General features: G+C 64.5%; 1 protein-coding gene across 2 annotated transcripts; it reads left to right on the top strand.

The window, feature by feature from the left end:
* Positions 1 to 23,700, top strand: SMTN (smoothelin). 2 transcript variants are annotated; one of them, XM_064466716.1, is made up of 21 exons: positions 29 to 218; positions 5,525 to 5,685; positions 5,934 to 6,027; positions 6,119 to 6,197; positions 6,291 to 6,628; positions 8,440 to 8,542; positions 8,747 to 9,009; positions 9,141 to 9,204; positions 10,567 to 10,665; positions 11,213 to 11,587; positions 12,744 to 12,847; positions 16,226 to 16,384; positions 16,477 to 16,552; positions 16,830 to 16,994; positions 17,594 to 17,656; positions 17,825 to 17,888; positions 18,223 to 18,393; positions 18,469 to 18,592; positions 18,665 to 18,816; positions 20,150 to 20,321; positions 22,742 to 22,876. In XM_064466716.1, the coding sequence occupies exons 1-20, from the start codon at positions 168 to 170 to the stop codon at positions 20,292 to 20,294; spliced, it is 2,850 nt and encodes a 949-aa protein (XP_064322786.1). In that variant the 5' UTR covers positions 29 to 167; the 3' UTR covers positions 20,295 to 20,321; positions 22,742 to 22,876. The 2 variants fall into 2 exon arrangements, with proteins under 2 accessions (XP_064322787.1, XP_064322786.1); XM_064466717.1 differs by lacking the exon at positions 20,150 to 20,321 and having other exon boundaries at positions 1 to 218; positions 22,742 to 23,700.

Here is a 23,700-nt window from a genome sequence, read left to right as displayed (position 1 = left end):
CGGCCGCGGCGGTGCTGGAAGTGTGGGGAGGCGCGGGCGGGTCGCGGCGGGCCGGAGCGGGGCCGAGCCGGAGCCGGGCCGTCCCGGCCGTCTTTTGTTGCCTCGGTCGCCGCCGAGCCCTCGCCCGACAGCAGCGGCGGGCCCCGTCGGCGGGGCGGGCGGGCAGGATGTCCCAGGAGAACCTCCTCGGCATGGACGAGGGAGCGCTGCGGAAGCTGGTGAGTCCCCGCGGCGGGCAGGGCCGGGGCTCGGCGCCCGCTGCCCGCAGCCTTTGCTCGCTGGTGGCGGCATCCGAGGGGCCGGGTCGGTGTGGAGCCGGCCGTGGCCCGGCTCCCTGTGCTCTGCCGAGGGAGGCAGCGGCTATCCGAGGCGCGGGCTGGCCCCAGGGCTGAGCGGTAGCGTGGGCCCATCTGCCCCAGCTTGAGGGGCGAGTGGGGCCGCCGGCAGGGAGCTGCTGCGGTGCTTGGGGGATCCCGGGCAGCAGCACCTGGAGGGGCCCGGGTTGGAGCTCTGGGCACGGGTGAGCTCTAGTACAATCCCTGTCCTGTCCCAGGGATCCAGAGACTCCAGCGCTCCTGCTTTGACCACACTTAGCCCTTTGCTGGCACCCGCGCTCAGGCGGTAACGTCTGTCTCTTGGCTCCATTTCCTTGGCCAGGGGCTCCCGCCTGAGACCTTTCCTGCTGCCGGCTCAGTTACCTGCTCACCGCTCTCCGGGTGCCGGCTGCTGTCTGGCCTGGGTGTCTGCTCCTGCGCTGCCCGGGCTGGCTCGTTGCCAGGGGCTGCTCCCCAGGCTCTGTGCCTGCATGACTGGGCATCCCCTCCTGTGCGGCAGCTGCTGGAGCAATGTCCAAGTCACTGCCCTGCTCCAGTTGTACCCCCGGGGTGAAAGAGCCGGTGCCGAACCCTGGTCTTGTGGCTGCTGGGGCTGGGTGAGCTTGTGGGGGATGAGTGCGTATGTGTCCCAAAAGTGGGACTCTGGGTGCTGGTCTCTGACCTGCTCAGCCAGGGCTGCTGTGCCGGGAAGCCCTACAAAGTGGTGCCCAGCTTTAGGTGGCCCTGCCACCTCCCCTCCAGCCCCAGGGCACCACAGGCTCGGGGCTGGGGCTTTGCCGACTGCCTCTGGGGGCTGAGTGTGGGGTGGCCCAGGCCAGCGCTGGGGAATGGCTACAGCAGGAAGCTGAGTCAGCCGGGAAGGCACGTCTGCGGGAACAGGAAAGAGTTGGGGTGCCGCAGCACCAGCGGGAAGCGGGAGCTGCGCTGTGCCATGGGCAGGGGGTCGGCACAGGGGCTGCACTGCTATGTCAGAGCCTCCTGACATGCCATCCTCAGCCTGCTCTGGGTGACAACTCACAGACCTGCCTGTTGATCGTGGGTTGAGGGGCCCACCACTCTCTGTGGGGTGACATCAGGGCCAATGGGGGACCCTGGAGGTGTGGGGATGGGTGGTCTGGGTCTCTCCCTGTCCTGCCAGTGGTCTGGCTCTGCCATGTCCCAGCTGAGGTCTCTGGGCTGAGATGGAGCCCCGGGAGCGGTGACTGGGTGGGTGTTGGGTCTGTGGTGCGGATGGGTGTCCAGCCAGCCTGGGGAGGTGGCTCTTACCCACGCAGCAAGCACTGCTTCTCCCCTGGGCTTGGTCTTTGACTGTTGGGGCTTTGCATCCCCAGAGTACCCTGCTCACAGCTCGGGTCTCCCTGCATCTGTGCTGCGTGGGCTGGGGAAAGCCTGCTCCGAGCTGACGTGAGGCGAGGAAGGAATTATTTTTCTTTCTGGTTAGGTTTTGGCTCTGCTCAGCTGGAAGAGGATTAGCCCATATAAGGGAAAACTGCCTCTCCCACCGCTTCCTCCCTGCTCCTCTGCTCTCCCCAGCCCTCGGCTCTGGGCTGCCTCTCCTCCTTTCTCCCAGCAAGTGACACCTCGGCAGCGGTGTGTGATGTCCCTGGTGGTCCTGGAAGAAGGAGGCTGGGGAATGTGAGCATGTCCCTGCATCCACCTCACCAGCACTGTTTCTGTGCTGGATGGGCTGGGAGCTGCCAGGGAGCCTCTGCTCCCCATTTCCCTCTTGTAGGCATCAATGCGGTTCCCTCACCAGCTGCCTGTTGGTACCCCAGTCCTGGGGAGGCCAGCTGGGATGAACCTGTGGTGCAGCATGAAGGTGACCAAGGGCTTTGGAGGAGCCTGGGGAGGGAGCTGTGGGGAACAGGGTGAGTGCTGCTGCAGCGTGGCCCTTAGCTGGGTATCTGGAAGCAGGGGGTTATTTGAGCACTCAGGGCTGTGCTGAGCTCCAGGCTGTGGTCTGCTGGCCCCAGGCTGGGAATGCTACCCACTCCAGTCCCTCCAGATCTCATTCTGGTTAATTAGACAGGCAGGATGCAAATCCCCTTGCAGGCAGAGGCAGGGCAGGCTTGATCTAAGAAAGTCACAGCCATGAGGTCCCTTTCTTCTTACACCTGGTAGCCTTCGGTTGCCCCAAGGAGCACTGCATCCCTGCCATGTCCCTATCACCCAGCTGTCCTTCCTGCCGTCCTCTGCCTGGGAGGCCGTCACACTCTCCATGATTCCTTCCAAAGGTGACAGTGAAGCTTGGGGCCACAGGAGGTGCTTGATGTGCCTGGCTTCTGTCCCTAGAGCAGATTCCCTGTGGCCAGGCTCCAGCCTCCCAGGTGTTCTCTGCTCAGCCGCTCCAGGGAGCTGGATGGATGCAGGGCTAATTACAGCCCTCTCAGAGGAGCTGCCAGCTGTGCTGGGGCTCTGAACACCACTGTATGCAGGCATCATCAGGAAAGCAGCCCATGGGTGCCTTGCCAGCACCCTTTCACAAAGCCACTTTTTATGTGTGCCGAGGCAGGCGTTTGCTTGTAACCATTAATTTGCTGCTGCCTGGGCAGGGCCGGTGGGGCCCTGGCATGTGCTGATCCCTGGGCCTGCCCATGCAGGAAGGGTTGGGCCCCTCAGCCCCTTCCCACCCCTGGCTCCAGCTGTGGTTTCTGGCACACTCCCCCTCACCACTGGCCACAGAGTGGCTCCAAAGCCACTCGTCTGCCTCATCCTGGCTCCCTGCTGACATGGGCTTGGGACAAGGCTCTTTCTCCTGCCCTGCTGCTGTTTCTGGGGACAAGCCTTCCAGGACCCAGTTGTGGGTCAGGTCCCAGCTGAAGGCTCCTGGGTAGGGCAGACCCAGTTGCTGGCAGGCGGGTATCACGCAGCATGTGAGTGCAGGGGGTGTCCACCGCTTTGGGGTGTGTGGGGCTGGTGTCCTGTCACTCCTGGCTCCTGCAACTGCTGCCCCCCGCCACCGCCCTGACCCAGTTACCAGGGCCAAGCCACATACCACCACCAGCTTATTTAGGGAACGGATAGGGCCTTGTCCTCCCAGCGTGCGGCAGAGAAGTGTTTTTTCTGTCCTCAGGGCCTTTGCATGGCTGCAGGGAGAGCTATGCTTGCCATGGGGCCTCCACCTCCAGCCCCTCATTTTGGGCCGGACCAGACTCCATCACTTCTCCTAGCCCCTTGCTGCCACTCTAGGCGCAGCAGAGCTGGGCTTCCCAGCTGGCCAGGGTGGCTGCCGTCTGCTGGGGCAGCAGAGGGAAAGGCCCAGTCTTGGTGCCTTTGTTCTGGCAGCTGGTGTCCCTGCCTGCAGCAGCATCCGCAGGGGGGCAGGCAGCTGCCTGGGGCAAGCAGGCCTAGCACAGACGGGAAATGGGAGGCCCCTGTGGACGGAGGGGCTGGCTTCCTCCCTGACATCCCCTTGCCCTGGCAGCACAGTGGCTCCTGCTCTTCCCAGCCACTTCCCTGCCCTTGCACCAGCGGAGTTGCCAGCTCTGGATGAGAACCCAGGGGGGCTGCAGGCCCCAGCTCTAGCCAGGAGGCAGATGCTTGTGCTGCTGTGGGACATGATAAGCAGCTGCAGCATGCTGGAAGGGATGGGCCTGCCAGCTGGTGTGGTGGGGGCTGCCAGGGCTGGGAGGGAGCACCCCAGATTCAAGCAGCTGCCCTGATGTTGCATGTGTTTTCAGTGCTGGGCTGGCTGAGGAGAGCTGCCCTGGGGTTCAGCAGTCCTGGCTGCTGAGCATCCTGCCAGGGTCTTCCCAGCTGGGGCAGGATGCTGCTCCCAGCTGGGCCATGAGGGTGGCAGGGGCTGGAGGATCACAATGTTGGCTGCCACTGGGGTAGCACGTGGCAGCTCTGTGCCTGCTGGCTTCACTGGGATGGAAATATTCCAGCCTGGTCCCCAAACACCAAGCAGGGAAGGTGACAGGCAATGGCTTTGCTAGGGGGTCTGTGCAGAGGGGTTACTGTGTGTGGGTGGTGGTTTGGAGCCCTTGGCACTGCTCAGGCTGGGTCTGGCTGAGGGGCCAGCCCTGGCTTCCCTCTGCAGCAGAACCTTAAAAGCCCGGATGGGTGGCCTGGCAGTGGCCCGTGGGACTGGAAGGGAGGGGACTGATGCTCTTGTCCTGTGGCGCAGCTGTGGCTGCTCCCAGTGTGCTGGGGCCTGACACTGTCAGCAGCTGCTGTGGGTCACAGGGTTTATTTTTAACAAGCTCCATGGGAAATAGCCTCCTGGGTTCCCAGCACCAGGTCAGTCCCGATGTCCCACAGCAGGACAGTGGGAGGACAGTGAGGCTGTGCCTGCCCTGGCTGGCCTTTCCCCATGTATCCAGCTGCTTTCTGCCTCCCTTCAGCATGGGGGGCGGGCTGTGCATGGCCCCCTCAAAGCACTTGGGGCCAGTGGCAGGGCTGGGACTATGGACCTGATCTGGAAGAGGGGAAGCAGCTTTGGATGCCCATGCCAGGTCCTGGTGGATGGCCTTGGGTGGGCTGAGGAGCACCCGTGAGATGTTTGTGGGGGGTTGTGTGGAGTGGTCGTGGCCACGTTGCCCACATAAAGAGGGTTGGGCTTTGATTTAGGACAGATGCTACTCATGGATTTGGCTCTGAGGGCTGCCCACCATCCCTTAGTGCTGTGTGAAGGTGGGGAGGGCTGCAGAGGGACTGGGGGGGGACACTCCTCTTCAGTGGGATGCTGAGACCCTCCCAGCTAATACCCCCTGGGGCCTGTGTGGGTGGGAGGGGAACCTGATCCTCTGCTGTCCCCCTTTGCTGCTGGAGGGGCTGGCAAGGTGGGAGCATGCCAGCACTCGTCCCTGTACTGGTGGCAGGTGGGGCAGGGCTGCAGCAAACCGACCCTTGGTGGCTGCACAGACCACTGACGGGCATTCGTGCCATGTGCCCCATATCCTTGCCCCTCATATGCCTGAAGGTCTCAGTGCCACCATAGTAGCCCCTCCTCACCATGGCTGGTTCCAGCATCCTGCCCCAGGGAGGCCGTGCCCGCTCCCCGCCGGGCCAGTCAGTGCCAGGCAGCCTGTGCGTGGGCACTGCCGGACAGACGGCCCCATTGTACGGCGCGTGGGCAGCCTGTGGCAGCCAGGCAGAAGGCGGCACTGGGGCTGAGCCGGGGGGTGGGAGGGGGGGGGGGCCGCAGTGGCCAGAGCCGGTTCTGAGCCCTGCCCTGTCACACCCAGTTGGAGGTAACGGTGGACCTGGCTGAGCGGCGCCGCATCCGCTCGGCCATCAGGGAGCTTCAGCGGCAGGAGCTGGAGAGGGACGAGGAGGCACTCGCATCCAAGCGCTTCCGCCCGGAGCGCAGCGGCCACCGGCAGGACGACAAGGAGAACTGGCCGCGGTGAGTCCGGTGTGGGGCTGGTGTCCCACTTGCTCCCTGTCTCTGCCCCAGGGGGTGGTGGCTTTGATGCCTGGCCCCACTGTGGCTTGGACAGATTTGGGAGGGTATGAAGGTGGGAGTAGTCTGGTGCCGAGCGGCTTGGCACGTCGCGGGGGGCCCATTGCCTGAATTTGCCAGCTGCCCGTGAGGGGACTTTGATCCTGAGCACCCATGGCAGCTCCTGGCTGGTCGCTCTTGCCCCTGCACAGGTCCCGGCGCCTGGAGGAGGAGCAGCAGGCAGCCCTGGCCGCCTTGTCCCAGCAGCTTGAAGCCATCACCGATGTGGAGGAGCTGACAAAACTGGTGAGCGTCCGTGTGCCGGGGCCGTCCGTGTGCCGGGGCCGTCCGTGTGCTGGGGTGACCCTGCCTCTCTCCTCGGTCTTTCCCCCTCCAGCTGCGGGCGGCGGGTGAGTACGAGGAGCGCAAGCTGATCCGAGCTGCCATCCGCAAGCTGCGGGCTGAGGAGATCGAAGGTAAGGCACTGTCCCCACGTCCCGGGGTGGGTACCCTGGAGAGCCCAGAACATGGGCAGCTCCTTCCTAAACATAGCCTTTGTTCCCATCCAGCCGCAGCCCTGGCTGGGAATGCGCAGAGCAGCCGGAGAGCCAGCAGTGAGCCCTCCGCTGTGCCTGGGGATGTGAAAATCAGCCGGAAGGATGATGCTGAAACGCCAGCCATGGCTAGGAATGAGAAGAGCAGCCAGAGGGACGATACTGAGCTGCCAGCTCTGGCTGGGAGCAGGGAGAGTCATGGTGAGGGCAGCGCCGAGCCCCTGGCCACAGCCACGAGCAGGGAGAACAGCCAGCAGGATGATGTAAAGCAGCCAGCGCTGGCTAGGCCAGAGGAGAACAGCTGCAGGGGGGCTGCCAAGCAGTCCCCTGCCCAGGAGCCTGAAGGCTCAGCGGTGAGTGTGCAGGGTGCCGCTGGGGAGGCAGGACCCCCAAAGACCTCATCGCCCTTCCCTTGGGCTCCTGTGCCAGCCTGCCTGGGGCACAGACCCCTGGGCAGGCTGGACTCACCCACCTGAGGGGACCGGGGAGGTGGAGCTGGGGTCCCTGGAGACATGGGGGACATGGCTGGGCTGTGTCAGTGTGGCCCCAGCAGTGGTGAGCTGGGGCTGGGGGCTCAGGCCTGGTTGCCTCTGGGCTTCTCCCTGAGGACACAGTCTGGGCATGAGTGCTGTGGGTGAGGGGTCTGCAGGGCCCCTCAGTGCACTTGGTGTACCCCTCCCTGCTGCATCTCTGGAGGGACGGCGCTCTTTGGAGGCGACAGCTGCTAGTCCTGCCTGCGGCAGCTGCCTGCATCAGTCTCCTTGCATAGACAGAAATCTTGATCCCCTCATCCCCCTCCCCATGCTGGTTGTTCCTCCTGCCCCTCGAGGGGCCGGGGCTCACTCTGGAGTGAGGCTTGTGCCTACCAGCCATGGTGGGGGCTCTGTGGCCAGGGAAAGGATGAGCTGGTGGGCAGGGCTGGAAGGAACGGGTGCAAGCCTGGCTTTTCTGCCCAGTGGCAGTGACCCTGCAGGGGACTGTGGTGCTTGTGGTGGTAGGAGGTCCCTGCAGAGACACCACAGACTTGCCTGTTGGGGGAGGGGGTGGGGAAGGGAGAAGCAGTGGTTATAACCCCAGTGAGTGGGTAGGCTTGGATCCCTGCATCCGTCTCTGCTCAGCCAGCTTCCCCCTCTGCCTGCCCCAGGGCTGTGGCAAGAGGTTGTGGGGGGGAACATGGCCCTGTGCCACCTTTCAGCACTGTCTGCCCTCCCCATCCGGATGTGCTGGCACACTGCCCCCAGCTCTGGCCATGCTGGGACACCTCCTGAGCAGCTGGTGGGGCTGTCCCACTCTGTCCAGCTGATTACTCCAAACCCGAGGCCATTCCCCTTAAATGCCAGCTGTAGTGGCACCTGGATTTGGCTCCTGGCTCCCCTGGGGTACAGGCCCTTTCCGCCTCCTGCCACCCTTGAGTCACATCAACACCTGGAGCCCATGGTGCTCCTAGAGGCACTGGTACAGCCAGGACTGGCACCCTGTGCCCTGGCTGGTGATACCAGGACACCCTGGCCCTGCTCAGGAATGTGTCAGGGATGCACCTGTCACCTGCGTGTCCTTGCCACTCTGATGTGAGCGTGTGGTTCTGTGCCCAGAGCATCCGATCATTTGCTGAGCAGAGCTGCCAGCGTGACGGACAGAGACAGGGTGATGCAAAAGTGGGTGTTTCCTGCCTCATGGAGCCCTGAGGTGCCTGGGCTGGGGGGTAAGAGGGGACAGGGAAACTGGGCAGGGGCTGTTCTCTCCTCCCACCTCCTGGCATCCATGCTGGGCAAAGCTGGTGTACTTGTGGCAGAGGCCACAGAGGGATCCAAGAGCCAGCTCTTTGCTCCATGCCCTGGTGCTTATCAGCCCCACGCAGAGGAGTGCTGGGTGCCCTGGGGATACGCAGGGTTTGGGACCTCCTTCAGTAGACACATCATCTACCTCCCTGCCTGGCGGAGGCAGCGGGGTGTGGGGACAGTTGTCCCACTGTCAGCCTCCTACAGTGGCCCCTGTGCAGGGGGTGGCTTGTCCCTCACCGGCAGTGTGCAGACAGGGAACTGGGTGGCATGGGAGGAGGCCACAGCCTGTGGCATGTCCCTGGCCGAGTGGCAGGGATAAGACAGGGTGACCTGGTCAGACACTGAGTGGGTCTGGCTCCGCTTTCACCCCCTGCTCTCCCCAGGCTCATGAGGAAGACAACACGGTGGAGCAGGAGTGTGTCCCAGCTGGGATGCAGGAGCTATGCAGCCAGCAGGCGGGAGACCCCCAGAAACCCAGTGCCCAGGGTGAGTCCCCATGGATGCTGGTGGCAAAGCCCCATCCGGGTGCACGCCCAGGGCCTGAGCAGTGCGAGGGCCAGCTGCAGACAGGGGCGGGAGGATGGAGAGGGCAGCATGGCATCTCCCAAAGGTGCCAGTAGGGGAGCTGGGTGCCTGGTGGGGCCACGGGAGCAGGCTTCCCCCATGCAGAGCCTCTCCTCTCTCCTGCAGCCGTGGTCTCGGAGACCCTTGTGCTCGTGGAGCTGCAGCCAGCTCCGGAGCCCAGTCCGGAGCCCAGAGATGATGGGAAGGAGCTGGAGAGGGACCAGCCATGTTCCCTGGACACTGCCCAGCCTGAGGGGCAGCCCCAGGCAGCCTGGAAGGAAGGGAGCTTGGGCAGCCCTGCCACTGCCCAGGAGCCTGATGGAGGTCAAAGCCACCGGGTGGAGCAGCCCCCTCGGGGCCAGCCCAGTGCTGGCAGCCAGGGCAGCCAGGTATGGTACAGAACTGGTGGCACAGGCTGGGGCTGCCACTGATCACTTCGCCAGGGGCTGGTGGTCTTGTGGGTGTGGGGTGTGTGTGCCCCCCCCCCAACTGACTGCTTTGCCCCTTTCCCTCCCTGCAGCTTGGTGTCAGGGTGTGCAGCCAGTTGTTGGGGCCAGCTGGGAGGCGTGGTGAGCTGCCAGTGGGTAAGTGCAGCCCCATGGGGAGGGAGTGCTGGGGCTGTTGTGTCATCCCCCTCCCCAAGCTGGGCAGTGCTGCCCCAGGGGACCCCCACTGCCCCCCCTGCTCTGTAGCACGCGTATCCCGGCAGCACAGGGAATAGCCTCAGCCCTGGGGAATTGGCTTAAGGCTACGCAGGCTGGGGCAGGAATGTGAAAGCAGGACGTGGCCAGGCCAAGGGCTGTCCCCAGTCAGTGGCCATTTGCTGCCCGGCCATGTGGTGGCAGTGCCTGCCCCAGCTGGGTGCCAGGGGAGCGGAGTGCCAGGAGGGCTGTTTACCAGTCCCCCAGCTCCAGGCTGGGCAGCAGCAGGGCCATGAAAGGGAATTGGTGCCGGCAGCAAACCCCAGCCTTTTGCATTCTTTGTCCCAATATGGCCGGGAGCCGTGTGCCGGCTGGCCCTGACCCTGCTGGGGCCATGCTCGCTGGCCAGGCTGGGCCCCAGCACTCTCCGGGTCCTCCCCACAGCCTTGAGAGATTGCTGTGGCCAGCAGCTGCCCTCTTCCTACGGCTGGGAAAACCATCCCCGTGGCTGTGCCGTGGAGAAACAATTTGGGAGGGGAACCAGAAAGCAGCTCTCTGCCCCCAGGGTCAAGGTTCCCACTCAGAGCCACTCCTGCAAGCGGAGGTCCTCTCCCTCTAAGAAGCCCCTGGGGGCTGCTGGCTCCTGGGAAGGCAGAAACCCTGGGGAGGTGCTGGAGGGTGGTGGGCTGCAGCATTCTGTCCTGGGGTGGAGGGAAGTGTGCAGGACCTGACACCCCGCTTGCCTCACCTGGGGGCTGGGGAAAGGCTGCGTCCCCTTACTTGGGCATCAGTGACTCTGGCCACAGGCCAGAGTGCTGCCTGTTCAGTCCGTCTGCACCCTGGGTGCTCCCTGGGTGGGGGCTGAGCCACTGGGCCCCCTCACCCTCCTCTCCAGAGGTGATGTTGGGCTTGCCCTGCTGTGCCAGGGCCTGGCAGGTGCAGGGGGGATCCCCATCTCTTGGCACAGAGATGGCACTGCCCTGCTGGCACATGGGTACCCCAATCTCTGCCTTGCCCTCCTCTGTGTGTGGTTTGGCACTGCAGGGCAGAGCTGGCTGCCCAGGGTGCAAAGCAGCCTGCAAGTGCTGATGGATTTTGGCACTATGCTCCGGAGAGTGTGGGGTGGCGGGGAGGGGGAGCCCAGGATGCAGCACTTTTTTTTTTGGGGGGGGGGGGGGGCGGGGGGGAGGATGGGGGATGGAAATGGACACGCATGACACACAGGAAGCAACAGCACCCTGTGCCGCACTCACCCTCTGCTCTCCTTGTCCTGTTCCTTGCATATCTGGCCTGTCCCTTCCCAAGTGGCAGTTCTCACCCAGGATGTAGCAGGGACCCCGGCTCGCCTGAACACTCACCGGTGGGAGCAAATGCCGCCTTCCCCACGCCTGGCTGGCCGCACTGGTAAGGTCTCAGCAACAGCTGCCTCCACTCTGTCTGCTTCCCAGTGGCAGGAGGTCTCTGGTGGAGGCTGGGGAGGTGCAGAGCTCTGCAGTGGCAGGATGCTGCAGGATGCGCTTGGCTGAGTGGAGCTGGCTGCTGGCTGCCCACCTGCTTTCTTGCCCCCTGCCCAGCATCTATCCCTCCCCACCCATGTGCATGAGCAGCCAGGCCCCAGAGAAGCAGGGGGGCAGAAGCTTTGAAGGGCACCCTGGGGGGAGCAGCATGCATGGCAGGGGATTCAGAGGGGCTGCATGTGTGGTGGGGTCTCTGGGGGGCAGCATGCATCATGGGGGCATCGTGGAGTGCTGCTTGCGTGGCAGGGCACCGGAGGTGGGGGGACTGGCATCATGCATCGTGTGGGCACCCTGTGGCGGGGGGGGGCAGCATGCATCGCGTGGGGCCGGGGAAGGGGTGGGGGGTGCGGCATGCGTGGCGGGGATCCCCGTGGCTTGCTGCAGCTCCGGTGACGACACACACACCCCCCCCCCCCCGCCTCTGTCCCCCGCAGAGCTGAGCCCCGCCGGGCCGCCGCCGCGGTCCGGCTCGGTGCGGGAGCGCGCCCAGCGCTTCACCCCGGCGGGGCCGGGGCCGGCCCCCAGCGCGGCGGCGGCGGGCGGCCCGGCGGGGGCGGGCGGCGCGGGGGGGCGGGCCGGGCCCGGCCAATGGCAGCGGGGGCCCCGCACGGCCCCGCCGGGCCCCGCTCAAAACGCGCGGGGCGGCGGCGGCGGAGGCGCAGAGCAGCGCCCGGTCCCGCTCCCCGCCGGCCCCGGTCCCGGCCCCGGCCTCGACGGCATGAAGACCTACTTCACCATCGAGATCAAGGATGGGCGCGTGCAGCCCCTGGCGCCCCGCGTCGTGGCCGCCCCCGGCAGCCAGCGGGCAGGTGGGCACCGCGCAGGGAAGATGGGCAGGGGCACCCATCGGGGGGATGGGGTGAGGGAGATGAGTAGAGCAGGCAGAACGCATCCGTCAGGGGACTGGGTGGGGAAGGGTGGGCAGAGGACACCCGTTGTGAAGATGGGAAGGGGGAGATGGGCAGTGCGGCAGCTGGGTGCTGTAGGGACGATGGGCGTGAGTGGGCATCACCCGGGGAGGTAGGACTGCGAAAGGTGGGCACCGTGGGGGCAGTGGGCACCAGCACGCAGCTGGCAGGGCTGCAAGCACGGTGGGACAGTGGTCCCAACAGGATGATGTGCACAGTCGGGTGGTGGAACAAATGGGTGCCAGTGGGCTGTTGGGCTCTGACAGGGTGGTATGCACCAGCGAGCAGGTGGAAACCAGCAGGCAGGTGGGTAGTGATAGGCCAGGCAGGCACTGATGGGACATGTCAGCAGCAGCAGTGGCATTTGGGTGCTGGCAGCCCAGAGGCTGAGCATGGGCTCTGCCAGAAGAGCAGAGGCTGTGGGCTCAGCGTGCCTGGCAGCCTTCCTCACCCTTTGGCAGGGATGCTTAGCCTGCTATGGGCATTTCAGTACTGGGAGGCTGTCTAGCCTTTGCAGCCTGTCCCCATCTCCACCATGCTGCCATATTTGTGCCTGGGGTCCCTCTGCAAACCCCTGTCCTATCCCCATGGCCATGCCCTGACCTTTGCCCCACATTCATGCTCTGACCTCACTGACCAGGTCCAGGGGAGTCCAGACTGTCCTGCGCCATCCCATCCCTGCTGCTGCGCAGTATCTGATCCAGCTCTGCCCCGATCCAGCTCTGCCCCAATCCAGCCCTGCCTGCCTGCAGTTGTGGCTGGCTTGGGATGCTCCTGGGGCCATCCCTTGGACCAGGGGGGTCTTGGCTCCAGCAGGAGCGCTGTGGAAAGTGCCCTTCCTTGGGGAGAGGAGAGTGAGCCAGGGTGGTGGTGGTGGGCCTGGCTTCCCCATCCCTTGGCTGTCCCCAGAGCTCTTTCCCTGTGCCAGAGCTCAGTGCCCACCGCTGAGGCAGGGTGTGTGCAGTAGCCAGGCAGCTGGGCTGTGAGCTGCTCCCTGGGTGGGGGCTGGGCCTGCTGGGCTGGGGCAAATCCCGTGTGCCTCTCGCTCCCCTTGCAGAGGTGACCCTGGGGCTGCGGAGCACCCCCATCCGCGTCACCGCTGTCCCTAGCAGCGGCAGCAGTGTCTGCAGCATCAGCAGCGTCAGCAGCAATGTCACCAAGGTGAGTGTCGAGAGGGGCTCGGTGCTGTGGGGCCATGCCCCCCTTGGGCATGATCTGGGGGGTCCTGGGCTTGGAGTGGGGAGCAGTGACCCAGCGAGTGGGTTGGTGCTGGCAGCATGGTCTGGAAGCTCTGGCTGTTCTTTTGGTTTGGTCTGGGGGGCTTAGGGGGTTTGTTTTTGTTTTGCTTTTTTGTTGGTGGTGGTTTGTTTGGTTTTTTTTTCCATGAAGAGACCCTGGGGTCTGCACGTGGACGCACAGGCCCAGCCACATGAGCCCTCTGCACCCTGGACTGTGCCACTGTGTGTGCAGACACTGGGTGGGGGGTGGGTGGGCTAAGAGCCTTTTCTGGGTATCCCTCTGTTTTAAACACCTTTTATGGTGGCAGCAGCTCAGGGAAAAACCCATCACCACCCACTGCTCTGTTTTCCCTCCTGGGAATGGACCTTGGCTGTGGTGCTGGGGAGCCCGCCCGGGAGGTGCTCCCTGAGGGGCTCTGACACACCCTGGAGCTGTGGGTTGGGGTCCTGCCTCCTCCTGCTTTGCAATCCTGAACCGACCAGAGCGGCAGCCCCAGCCCACCTGGCCCAGGAGGGATTCTTGGGTGCGACTGGAGGGAAAAAAAAAAAAAAAAAAATCCCTCTGCTCTGTTTTGGGGGCGAGTGGGATGCGGACCTTCAGGTGCTAGGGGCAGCGGGGCTGGGTGTGCACAAGAGGCAGCCCCGTGCGTGTAGCCCTTCGAGTGCTTTTATCTGCTCCTGGCCATCTAGGGTAATGCGAGGCGCCCGCGCACGTGGCCTTGGCAGGAGCCAGGATGACAAGTGTGGTGCTGCCTCGCTCGTGGCCCTGTGCTCGCCTGGCTGCTTCAGCAGGCATGGCACTGCCAGTGGCCATGGGACTGCTGGCTCACTCTGTCCTCGCCTCAGCCCTCGCTAGCATGAAGCAGGCAGCGCCCACAGCCTGGCAGGGCTGCCCTCAAGTGCTGCCTGCACTAGCCGGCAGGTCCCGCTGCCTGTAGAGGGGTGCCTTCTCCACACTAATGCTCTTGGGCAGGCTTGGCCCGAGCAGCCCGTCAGCTCTCATTAAGGTATTAGCAGTGCTGCCTGGCAGGGTGGGGGGGCTCAGGACCCATCGGCTGCCTGGCAGGAGACACGGCCTCCAGGTGTGCTCCCAGCCGGCAGGGAGGAGGAGGTGGCAGTGGCAGCGGTTCTGGCAGCCCTGCCAGGTAGGGCCCGGTCGGAGGGACTGGTGGGGTGCGGGTTCTGGGGACAGTGGCTGCTGCAGCATGTCCTCTCGGTGGTGGGGTGCTGCCTGTGCCCATTTTGCTGGGACCTGCTCCTCTTGGGCATTTGTCAGGCAGCATGGGGGAATGGGAGCCCCCAAAAAATCACAGCTCGTGACTAATGTCCTCACACCGGCACTGGTCTGGGGCTGGAGATGTCAGTGTGTTGTGGGTGACGCCAGCCAGGAATAGGAGGGCACCTGGGCGAAAGGGCCCATGGGTGGCCCCCGGCCCTAGCATGGTAGTGGTCCGGGGCTGATCCTGCATGGGGGCTCTAAGCCACCTGCTGTGCCCCAGGGCCCCCAGGCTGGCGATCAGGGCACTGGCAGCCGCTCGGAGGGTGGGGCGGGGGGAGCTGCTCAGCAGGGCTCCCCCTTGCTGAGCCACCTGGTCTCAGGGCTGGAAATGCTGCCAAGTGTCAGCGCCTGCCTCGGCACCCCTGTGCGGGACCCCCGGCCGCTGCGACAAGAATAGCCCAGCAGGCACAGAGCTGTGCCGGGCCGGCCTCCAGCCGGGGGTGGTGCCCCCGGCGCCCCTATAAAGGGCAGAGGACAGCTGAGTGGGGCTCGTTGTAGCGCCTGCCAGCACCGACACCGCCGCCATGCCAGGGGTCAGCCTGGAGGGGCTCGCGCAGGCCGGGGCGGCCGAGCTGGCGGAGCTGCGGCAGGAGCTGGGGGCTTTCCGGGAGGCAGTGGAGGGGCAACTGGAGCAGGCGCTGCAGCGGGTGCAGCCCCTGGCGCGGGCGCTGCAGGTTCTGCAGGAGGAGCACCTGGAGCTGCGGGCAGAGCTGGCGCGCCTGGGCCGGCGCCTCGACCTGCTGGCTCTGCAGCTGGGGCCGCAGGAGTCCCCCGGGGAGGACCTCAGCACCCTCCTTCTGGAAGCAGAGGACCCTTGCGCCCACTTTGAGGGCACCGAGGAGCCTGGCGGCCCCGTGGCCCATCCGCCCGCTTTCTCCAGCACGCGCCAGCAATCGGCCTTGCACCTCTCCCGGAGCAACAGCGGCGTGAGTGTGGGCAGCCCTGCCCCACGGCAGTGCCTGGCAGGGGGGGCGGGAGGGTGGCATTGGCCCATGGGGCTGCTGGCAGCCCCGGGGGTGTTTAGAGCCAAGGTGAAGCCCCTAGCATGAGGTGGGACCATTGCTGTGGTGCACGGGCGACACAGCGTCACCGGGATCTGCCACCGTTCAGGCTCGCTGCTGCTGGGGGCGAGTGGCGCCTGCTTGCTCTGCATTGCTGGCACGCCGGCGGGGCGGGCAGGCTGCAGGCAGCTGTCCTGCCCCTGCCCACACACAGCAGTGGCAAGGCGCAGGTGGTGGCACAGGCGCACGTGGCTGGCGTCACCTCCCGCCGGCAGCTTTGCCGCGGGCCAGGTGCCGGCCAGGGTGGCAAGACGCAGGATGGGGCCAGGTGTGCGGCAGGATTGCTCCAGCCCCACGCCGGCACCTCGCCTCTGCTGCCTCCCTGCCCTATTCCAGTCCTGGCCCGCTGCCTGCTGCGCATTGCTGGGGGGTCATGCTGAAAGGGACTTGGCGTCCTGGCTTTGCTCCGGCGGGGGCTGAGCTGGCCTAGATCCTGAGCAGGGATGCGGGGGAGGCTCTTGATCTCTTGGACAAGCTCTTCTCTCTTCTAAGTCCCTTAATTCCCTGGAAATCCCTTGTGCTGCTAATAGCGTACAGTGGCCTTGCCAGCACCTTGCCTACTGCTGGGCACCAGGCACTGCCCAGCCTGGAGCACCCGGGCAGGCCCTGCGTGCTGAAGGGCCCTGGCAGCCTGTGGTGATGTGGGGTGGAGAGTATTTGTGGACACTTTGGCAGCCAGACTGGGAGTGGGTCGGAGCCCGCCAGGCCCTCCTGGGGCAGGGGGTGCCCTGCGGGGGGACACTGCATTCCTCTCCTACCCTGGTCACTGCAATACCTGTGGTGTCCCACTGGCTGTGGACTCTTACATCACATGTGGCACATCTTCTCCAGGGTCCCTGCTGCCGGTGGCACTGGACAAGTGTCAGGCTGATGGAGGGCTTGGACCCTGAGCAGTGGGGTTGGGGGGGTGGGGGGGCAGCCAGTCTGGCAGAGGCTCAGTCGCATGGTGCTGTCCTTGTAGATGGAGCCAGAGGTGGTGGAGCAGCCCCAGGCACCGAGGCTGGAGCCGCAGCTGCCCAACGGCATGGAGAAGGTCCAAGTGAAGGAGCTGGAGCGAAGGAGCAAGCTGAATGTCGAGGAGCTGAGCAGGATTGAGGATGAGGATGTTCTGGATAAGATGGTACCTCCTCCACTACTGGGCTCTTGGGGGAAGGCGAGGGGACCCGGAGCTGGTGGCAGAGGGCTGATGCTGACCTCCACCTTCTCCTGCAGCTGGATCGGACAACGGACTTTGAGGAGCGGCGACTGATCCGAAACGCCATGCGGGAGCTGCGCCAGCGCAAGCGAGGTACTTGGGGATGGTGACCCCACAGGGGTCAGGGCTCTGGTTGTGGTGTTGCAGGTGGAGCCAGCAGGATGCTGGAGTGGGGCCGCGCAGCTGTGGTGAAGTAGGAGGGCGCATTGGATCTTCTGCTGCACCTCTGGCTGTGCCAGGCTGAGGACATTGTCCTTCCCACAAGCTGGTTCTGGACTGGCAGCAGACAGCAGGACCCCCAGTGTGGCAGGGATCATGACCACCACCCCTGCCTCTCACTGCTGATGCTGTCTCCCACCTGCATTTGCAGACCAGCGGGAGAAAGAGCGGGACCAGCGACTGCAGGAGATGAGGAGCCAGGCTACAGCAGGGAGGGCTGGCCATGCCACAGAGACCACCACCACACAGAGCACCCAGTCGGCCGACGGCTCAGCACGCAGCACCGTCACCAAGACTGAGCGTCTCGTCCAGTCTAGTATGGGCTGGGGGGGTGCAAGGCTCGCTTGCCCAATACAGCCGGTGTCCCAGCCTTCTGGGAGGCCATGCAGAGTCTTTCCTGGTGCTCTGCCACCACAGCTTCTCTCTGCCGCTCTCGCCACTTGTCCTGGGTCTGGCTTGACTGTGCTGGGATCAATACCGGGGCTCAGGGCTGAGTGTTCCTACATCTCCTCTGGCTTGCCCAGAGCCTCCCTGGGGATCCTTAAGGGATCTTCCCTGGTGCCTTCCCACCCAATCCTCTGCCCTGTTGGGGTGGCAGGGGCCTTGTTTGCACCTCGGGCCTGTCTCCTGTCCCCTACACCTCTACTCTCCCAGTCCCTGGGTGGCTCAAGCTGAGAGTTGCTGCAGGGAGCTGAGAGATGCTCCACCTCCCTGCTACTTCACACTGGCCTCTCTACTCTGCCTGGGGGTCATGTGCCATCAGTTCTCCCTCTGCGTGCCCTGGCCATGGCTCTGCCACCTGGGACTTCTCCCTGTTGCACTACATGGGTGTGAGGGTGCCTGGCAGCAGTAGGTGTCTGTGGGTGCTGCTGCCCCCAGCCCCAGCTGATCCCCCTGTTGCCTTGCCCCCTACAGGTGATGGCACCAAGACCTCCCGTACCACAACCATGGAGTCAAGTTACGTGAAGAGATCAGACAGTAAGAGCTTTTGCTGCCCCTTTTCCAGCAGCATCCTCTGGGCTTAATTTGAGGGGCATTGCTGCTGCTAAGATGTCCCTGCCCATGGTATGGGCAGAGCCCCACACCTGCCTGGCACCACTTCCCATGGCTCCTGCCCAAGGCATCTCTCTTTCTCTCTCTCTGCAGATGGCAACAGCACATTTGTTCAAACCAAATCATCATACAGCTCCTCTTCCAAAAAAATGGGCAGGTAAGTGGCAGTGCCTCCCTGGGGCTGGCCCCAAGTGGTCCCTGTCAGCCATCTGCTTGCACAAACCCTCTTTGCCCAGCTTACAGTGTCCCTGTGCAGGGATGTCCCCAAAGCCTCCTGGTCCTTGGGGTGCGCTAGCTGTCTCCAGCAGTCCTCATGAGTCTCTCCATGGGTATGGAGACATGTTTGCCAGCCAGGGACCTTAAGCCACCCCTCTTCTGTCCCAGGGACATAGAGGTCTCCAAAGCTCCACGGCTGGCAATGGACTGAGGTCACCATGTACCCTTCCCCGGGCTGCCCACAGCCCCCTTAGCTTTGTCTGTCTGTCTCCCAGCATTTTTGACCGTGAAGATGAGAGTGCCTCCAGACAGAGCAGCCTGGCTGCGCTGGAGCGGCGCCAGGCTGAGAAGAAGAAGGAATTGATGAAAGCTCAGAGCCTGCCCAAGACATCGGCCTCGCAGGCTCGCAAGGCCATGATGGAGAAGCTGCAGAAGGAGAGTGGGAGGTGAGGCTGGGCCAGGGGCAGGCTGCCTGGGGTGGTGAGCACCACGTGGGTAACAATCCACATCTTCTGCCACAGCTCGCCAAACCCCGCAGCAGCACGCACCGCTGTGCAACGCTCCTCCAGCTTTGGTGTGCCCAACGCCAACAGCATCAAACAGATGTTGCTGGACTGGTGCAGAGCCAAGACCCGGGGCTATGAGGTGAGTGCCACCTCCTGTCCCCATTCCCAGGGCTGCTTGCTCTGCCCCTTGGTAACTCTCCTGCTCTCACAGCACGTGGACATCCAGAACTTCTCATCCAGCTGGAGTGATGGCATGGCCTTTTGCGCCTTAGTCCACAACTTCTTCCCCGACGCATTTGACTACAGCCAGCTGACGCCCCAGAACCGCCGCCACAACTTCGAGGTGGCCTTTTCCTCCGCAGAGTACGTAGCTCTTGTGCCATCATGTGGGCGTGGGGTGGCTCAGGGCAGGTCTCCCACTTGCTGCCTGGGGTGAGGGGGGACACAGGCAGGGGCGATGGCGCCGGAGGTGGGCACCTGTCAGCATCACTCCCCCCATGTTGTTGTGCAACAAGGTTTGGACATGGGGGGGAAAGCAGTGGCTGCGTGGACAGAGAGCCGTGAGAGGCCAGCGCAGCCCAGTCTGGTGTGGCGAGGGTGGCCATGGGGGTCTGGGCTGCGTGGGTGTGGGGCAGAGCACGCAAAGGCAGGGCAGCAGCCCCCCAAGCCCGCCCAGCTGCAGGCAGTACATCCTGGGGTGCTGGGTGTGGGACTGCAGGACCTGGGGAGTGGGGAGTGGGGCTTGTCCATGCCAGGTGCCTCCTTTCACAGTCATAGGGGCTCAAACACCGTTGCAGCTTTTCCAGTCTCTTCCCTTCCCTTTTTGCTTCTGGTTTTCCTGGGTGCTGAGAGACGGAGCGCGTCCAGCTGGAGGGCTGGCAGCCAGCCCCTCTCTCCTTCCTTCTGTCTCTCTCCCACCCACTCCTCCTCCTCTCCAGCACCCTGCCCAGGGGCAGGGCCGGGTGGGCAGGGGTCCCTTCCTGGCCAGTGCCGGAGGGCAGTGGCATGAGCTGGGAGCTCCTGCGAGCTCCCTGGGTGCCGTGGTGCTATTCGGTGCAGCGAGAAGGGGGCCGTGTGCCTGGCTCTTGGCGCTCCTGGTAATGGACTTTTTGTCTTAATTGGGGAACCGGTGCGTGGACTTGAGAGAGCCATCGATCTCTCCAGCCTGGAAGCCAGGTGGCCTCTCGTCCTTCCTCCTCCTCCTCCTCCAGCTCTTGTGAGCGTCTTCTCCCGAGCTTCCTGCACCAGGGCTGTGCCATGTGGTTCCAAGTGGAGCAGGGCAGGACAGCTGGGCTTGCCCTGCCATCCTCCCGGCGGGTCTATATAGGGGCTATATAGAGCGCCGCTCCACTCTGGAACCCGCTCCCCGAGCACCCAGCGTGCCAGAACACCTCACTCCTCCTCCTCTACCTTTGTCTGTCCTTCCCTCTGGACCTCACGCCTCTCCACGCTGCTCACCTGCCCTACCCATCCCTTGCTTGTGCCCCCCCAAATCTCACTGAATGGCCTTGGCGCAGCGGTGCCCGGAGCCCTCCTGCCCCTGCATCGCGCACCCCCAGAGCATGCAAGAGCAGAGCAGCATCTGCCCGGGGGCGGGGACGGGAACTGCATTGATCCGTGTCTCTTGTTTTCTCTCTTCCTCCCCTCCCGACTGGGCTGCGGTCACTGGCTTGCCCCTCTCTCTCCCTGCCCCCAGGAAGCACGCGGACTGTCCGCAGTTGCTGGACGTGGAGGACATGGTCCGGATGCGCGAGCCCGATTGGAAGTGTGTGTACACATACATTCAGGAATTCTATCGCTGCCTGGTCCAGAAGGGGCTGGTAAAAACCAAAAAGTCGTAGCCCATTTTCACCCCCCTGGGAGCGATGGTGAGAACCTTCCCCTCCAAATACTCACCCGTGCCCCACCACTGCTGCTTGGCCGAGGGGCCGGGGAGCAGCTGCTGTGGCTGGGGAAGAGGCTGGGGGATGCCGGTGGGTGAGGGGTGAGTCCTGGTGGTGTCAGCCAGCAGGGCCAAGGTGTGGCCAGGAGAGGGGCGGAGGCGGCCAGCTGGCCTCTGGCCTTCCACAATAGCACCCATGGAGATTTGGGGATGGGGGAGCTGTGTCACCCTGGGGGGCTGTTAGCTTTCCAGCCATGGGGATGGCGCTAGCAGAAACAGAGCTGCTGCAGCTCTTCCCTCCCCGCTGGCTGAGCCCGACACTGCAGATTAGCTCTGGGGATGCTGCTCTGGGTGCTCTGCAGCAGCACGAGCTCAAGTGGTGCTGCCTGGGTGTGGGTGAGCACCCCACACGATGCAACTGCTTGCACTTGTTGCCTCTTGCCCCCACCCTGAGGTGTGCAGGGAATGCTGGCCCCAGCCAGGGGGGAGCTGCAGCCACTGTGCAGGGCCAGGCGTGGGCGATGGTGTTCTGCCTGTGAGGTGCTGCCTGCTCATATATGGGCAAGAGCGGGGAGCCTGGAAAGTGTGAGTCAAGGCTTGGGTCCTGCCTCGTCTTGCAGTGTTTGTGCCTGTCTTCAGGGGCATCCTAGCTGATGCTGGAGCCACTGCTCCCCCGGGCTCTGCACAGCACCAGCACACCGGGGTCCAAACAATGCCTTTATAAGGGCAGAGCCGCTCTCCTTGCGCAGCTGTTGCTTTACCATCACCCCTGTGCCAGGGCTGGCAGTAGCAGGGGGCCTTCAGCGCTCAGGTGGGGGCTTTTCCAAGGCTCTGAGCACAGTCCCCCCCACCTCCCCAGGGTGGCCAAATCACGAGGTGGGGCCAGTGCTGGCCAGGATGTGGGCTCAGAGCCCATCTACTCTATGGCTGCATCAACTCCAGCACAGCAGAGGCCCCATGGAAGAGCTGGGGCAGTAGGGTGCAGGCATAGGGTCCTGGCAGAGCTCTAGGCCAGATGGCTGTCCTTGGCCCTGCTTCTCCCTAAGGGGCTGGCACCAGCTGGGGCTACCTGCTCGAGTGTGCCGGTGCCAGCCTGTGGGGCTGGGGTGGGCTGTGCTGGGCGGGGGGTGAGGCATGCAGGGGTGTTACTGCAGCCTGGGGAGATGGGGAGAGGGCTTGGGAGGGTGTTGTGGTGGTGGGTGGCAGCTTGGGTTTTGGACCCTCCATGTGCTCGGAGCTGCCCAGTGCACCCTGTGATTGGGTCAGAGCCCCTGCTGGAGGGTGGTCCGGGGGCCAGAGCAGCCAGGCCAGCCGTGGCATCTGTGGGGGCTGCCACCCTGGGCACTCATGGCTACATCGGCCATTATTGGCAGCAGCAGCCTGGGGTCTTCTGGCACTGTCTGTCCCCTGGTGGGTGCTGGCACCTGCCACACTGCCTGGCAGGGGTACAGGGACCCAGACAGGGCTGGTGGGTCACAGCAGTGGCAGGGTTGCTTCTCCCCTTGGCACCAGCACCCAGCAGAAAGGCAAGAGGATGGAGGTGGCCAGTTTCCCTCTGTGCCCTGCCTGGTTGTCACAGTGATTACCCCAAATGTGCTGGCAGCTCCCTCCAGCTAGACCCCGCAGCTGCCCAGGGAGCCTCAGCTTGGGGCAAGAGATGCAGCTGCAGCCCATGGAGCTGGGTGGGTGCTGCAGGCAGAATGCACCCCATCGAAGGGGCAGTGGCAGAGCCCAGAGGCTATGGGGATAGGGGACAGCCATGGGTGCTCTGCCAGAGGCCCCCGAGGTTGGCAGCTGCTGGAGCAGGGCCCTGCACAGACCCCAGCATAGCACTGGGGCCTGGGCTAGCAGGGGCTAGACACAGGCCAGTGCTGAGCTGCTTGGAGCTGGGCAGTGCCCACCCCACCATTGTTGGTGTGCTGGGCTGTGCCTGGGGCAGGCAGCTCCCCAGGCTCTGGTCCAGGACAAGGGTGGGAAGTGGGCTGGCAGAGCTGAGGGGAGCCAGGAGACCAGGAACCCCCACTGCCTTCCTGTGGCCTAGCCAGCGCTGTTTGGGGCAGGGACGCAGCACAGGCAGGTGTGGGTAGGCACATCTCTCCCTCCAATACACAAGATGAGCTGGATGAGGAAGGTGGGCACAGCCTGAGGAGGGGGTGACTGCCAGCACCAAGAGCTGGAGCAGAGAGCACTGGGGGCGTGAGGCGTGCAAGGCAGGCAGGCAGCACACACTCTCTTCCCAGTGCCAGGAGTAGCAGGACTGTGGCTATTGAGGGGCAGGCAGGAGCTGAGCGGGGCTGGGGGCAGCGGTACCCAGCGCCAGCAAGCGCTGGGTGGTGTGGGTTTCCCATCCCAGCCCCACGTTGGGGCAGCCCAGCTGGGGCTGCGCTGAGGGCTGCGTCTCTGCAGGACGCTGGTGGACTGCGTGCCTCTGGTGGAGGTGGAAGACATGATGATCATGGGGAAGAAGCCAGACTCCAAGTGTGTCTTCACCTACGTGCAGTCCCTCTACAACCACCTGCGTCGCCACGAGTTGCGCATGCAGCAGAAAGAGTGCTAGAGCCTGCCCTGCTCGCCACCCCGCTGCCCCCTGCCCTCAGGGCTGCCGGCAGGCAGGGGAGCTGCCTGCCCCAGGAGGGTCTGGGGCGGCCACGGGACCGGCGCTGGGGCTAGGGGCCTCTGCCACCAGGGCAACCCCACGCCTCTGCCTCGCTGGAGCTCCCTCTGCATCGGCCGGCTGCGGGCTGACCCCGTGGGCAGGGCAAGGCAGGGCCAGGTAGGCGCTGCCAGGGATGCTCCCCAGCTTGGCTCGCTTCCCGTGCTCCAGTGTGTTAATTGTTCCCCAGGAGTTTTGTCCTGTGTGCAGCACCCCTGCATCCCTGGGGAGGCCTGGGCACGGCTGCACGCTCGGACCCAGGGCTGACATGGGTCAGTGGCCAACCAGGGTTATGCAGCCCAGCCTAGGTCGTGGTGCATTCCACAGGCAGGGTGTCCACGAGCAGTTCTTGGCTCCCTGCAAGGAAGCCCCTCCCCTCACCGCAGGCCCTGCTTGGTGCCACCTCACTGGGGGCAGCTCCACAGCCCTGTGCTGACACCCTGCTTCCCACCAGGCACGTGCACCCTGGGGCACTTCCACACTGGGGGGCTGTAGCACCCATGTGCTGGGGAGTGGGTGAGGAGGCGAGGGGTCCTGGGAGAGCAAGGAGCCCAAGCAATGAGCTGGGACAGCAGCCCCCGCTTTCCTCCCCAGCCCAGCTCGGGGCACCACCTGCTCAGCACCACTCACCCCTCCATCACTGTCTCTACACCTGCGTTGACATGTGTACCAACATCAGCCAGACAATAAACGTTTATTCTATAGGGTGACA

Source organism: Phalacrocorax carbo, chromosome 15, assembly GCF_963921805.1.
Source record: "Phalacrocorax carbo chromosome 15, bPhaCar2.1, whole genome shotgun sequence".
NCBI lineage: Eukaryota > Metazoa > Chordata > Aves > Suliformes > Phalacrocoracidae > Phalacrocorax > Phalacrocorax carbo.
This window is presented reverse-complemented; position numbering and strand designations above follow the sequence as displayed.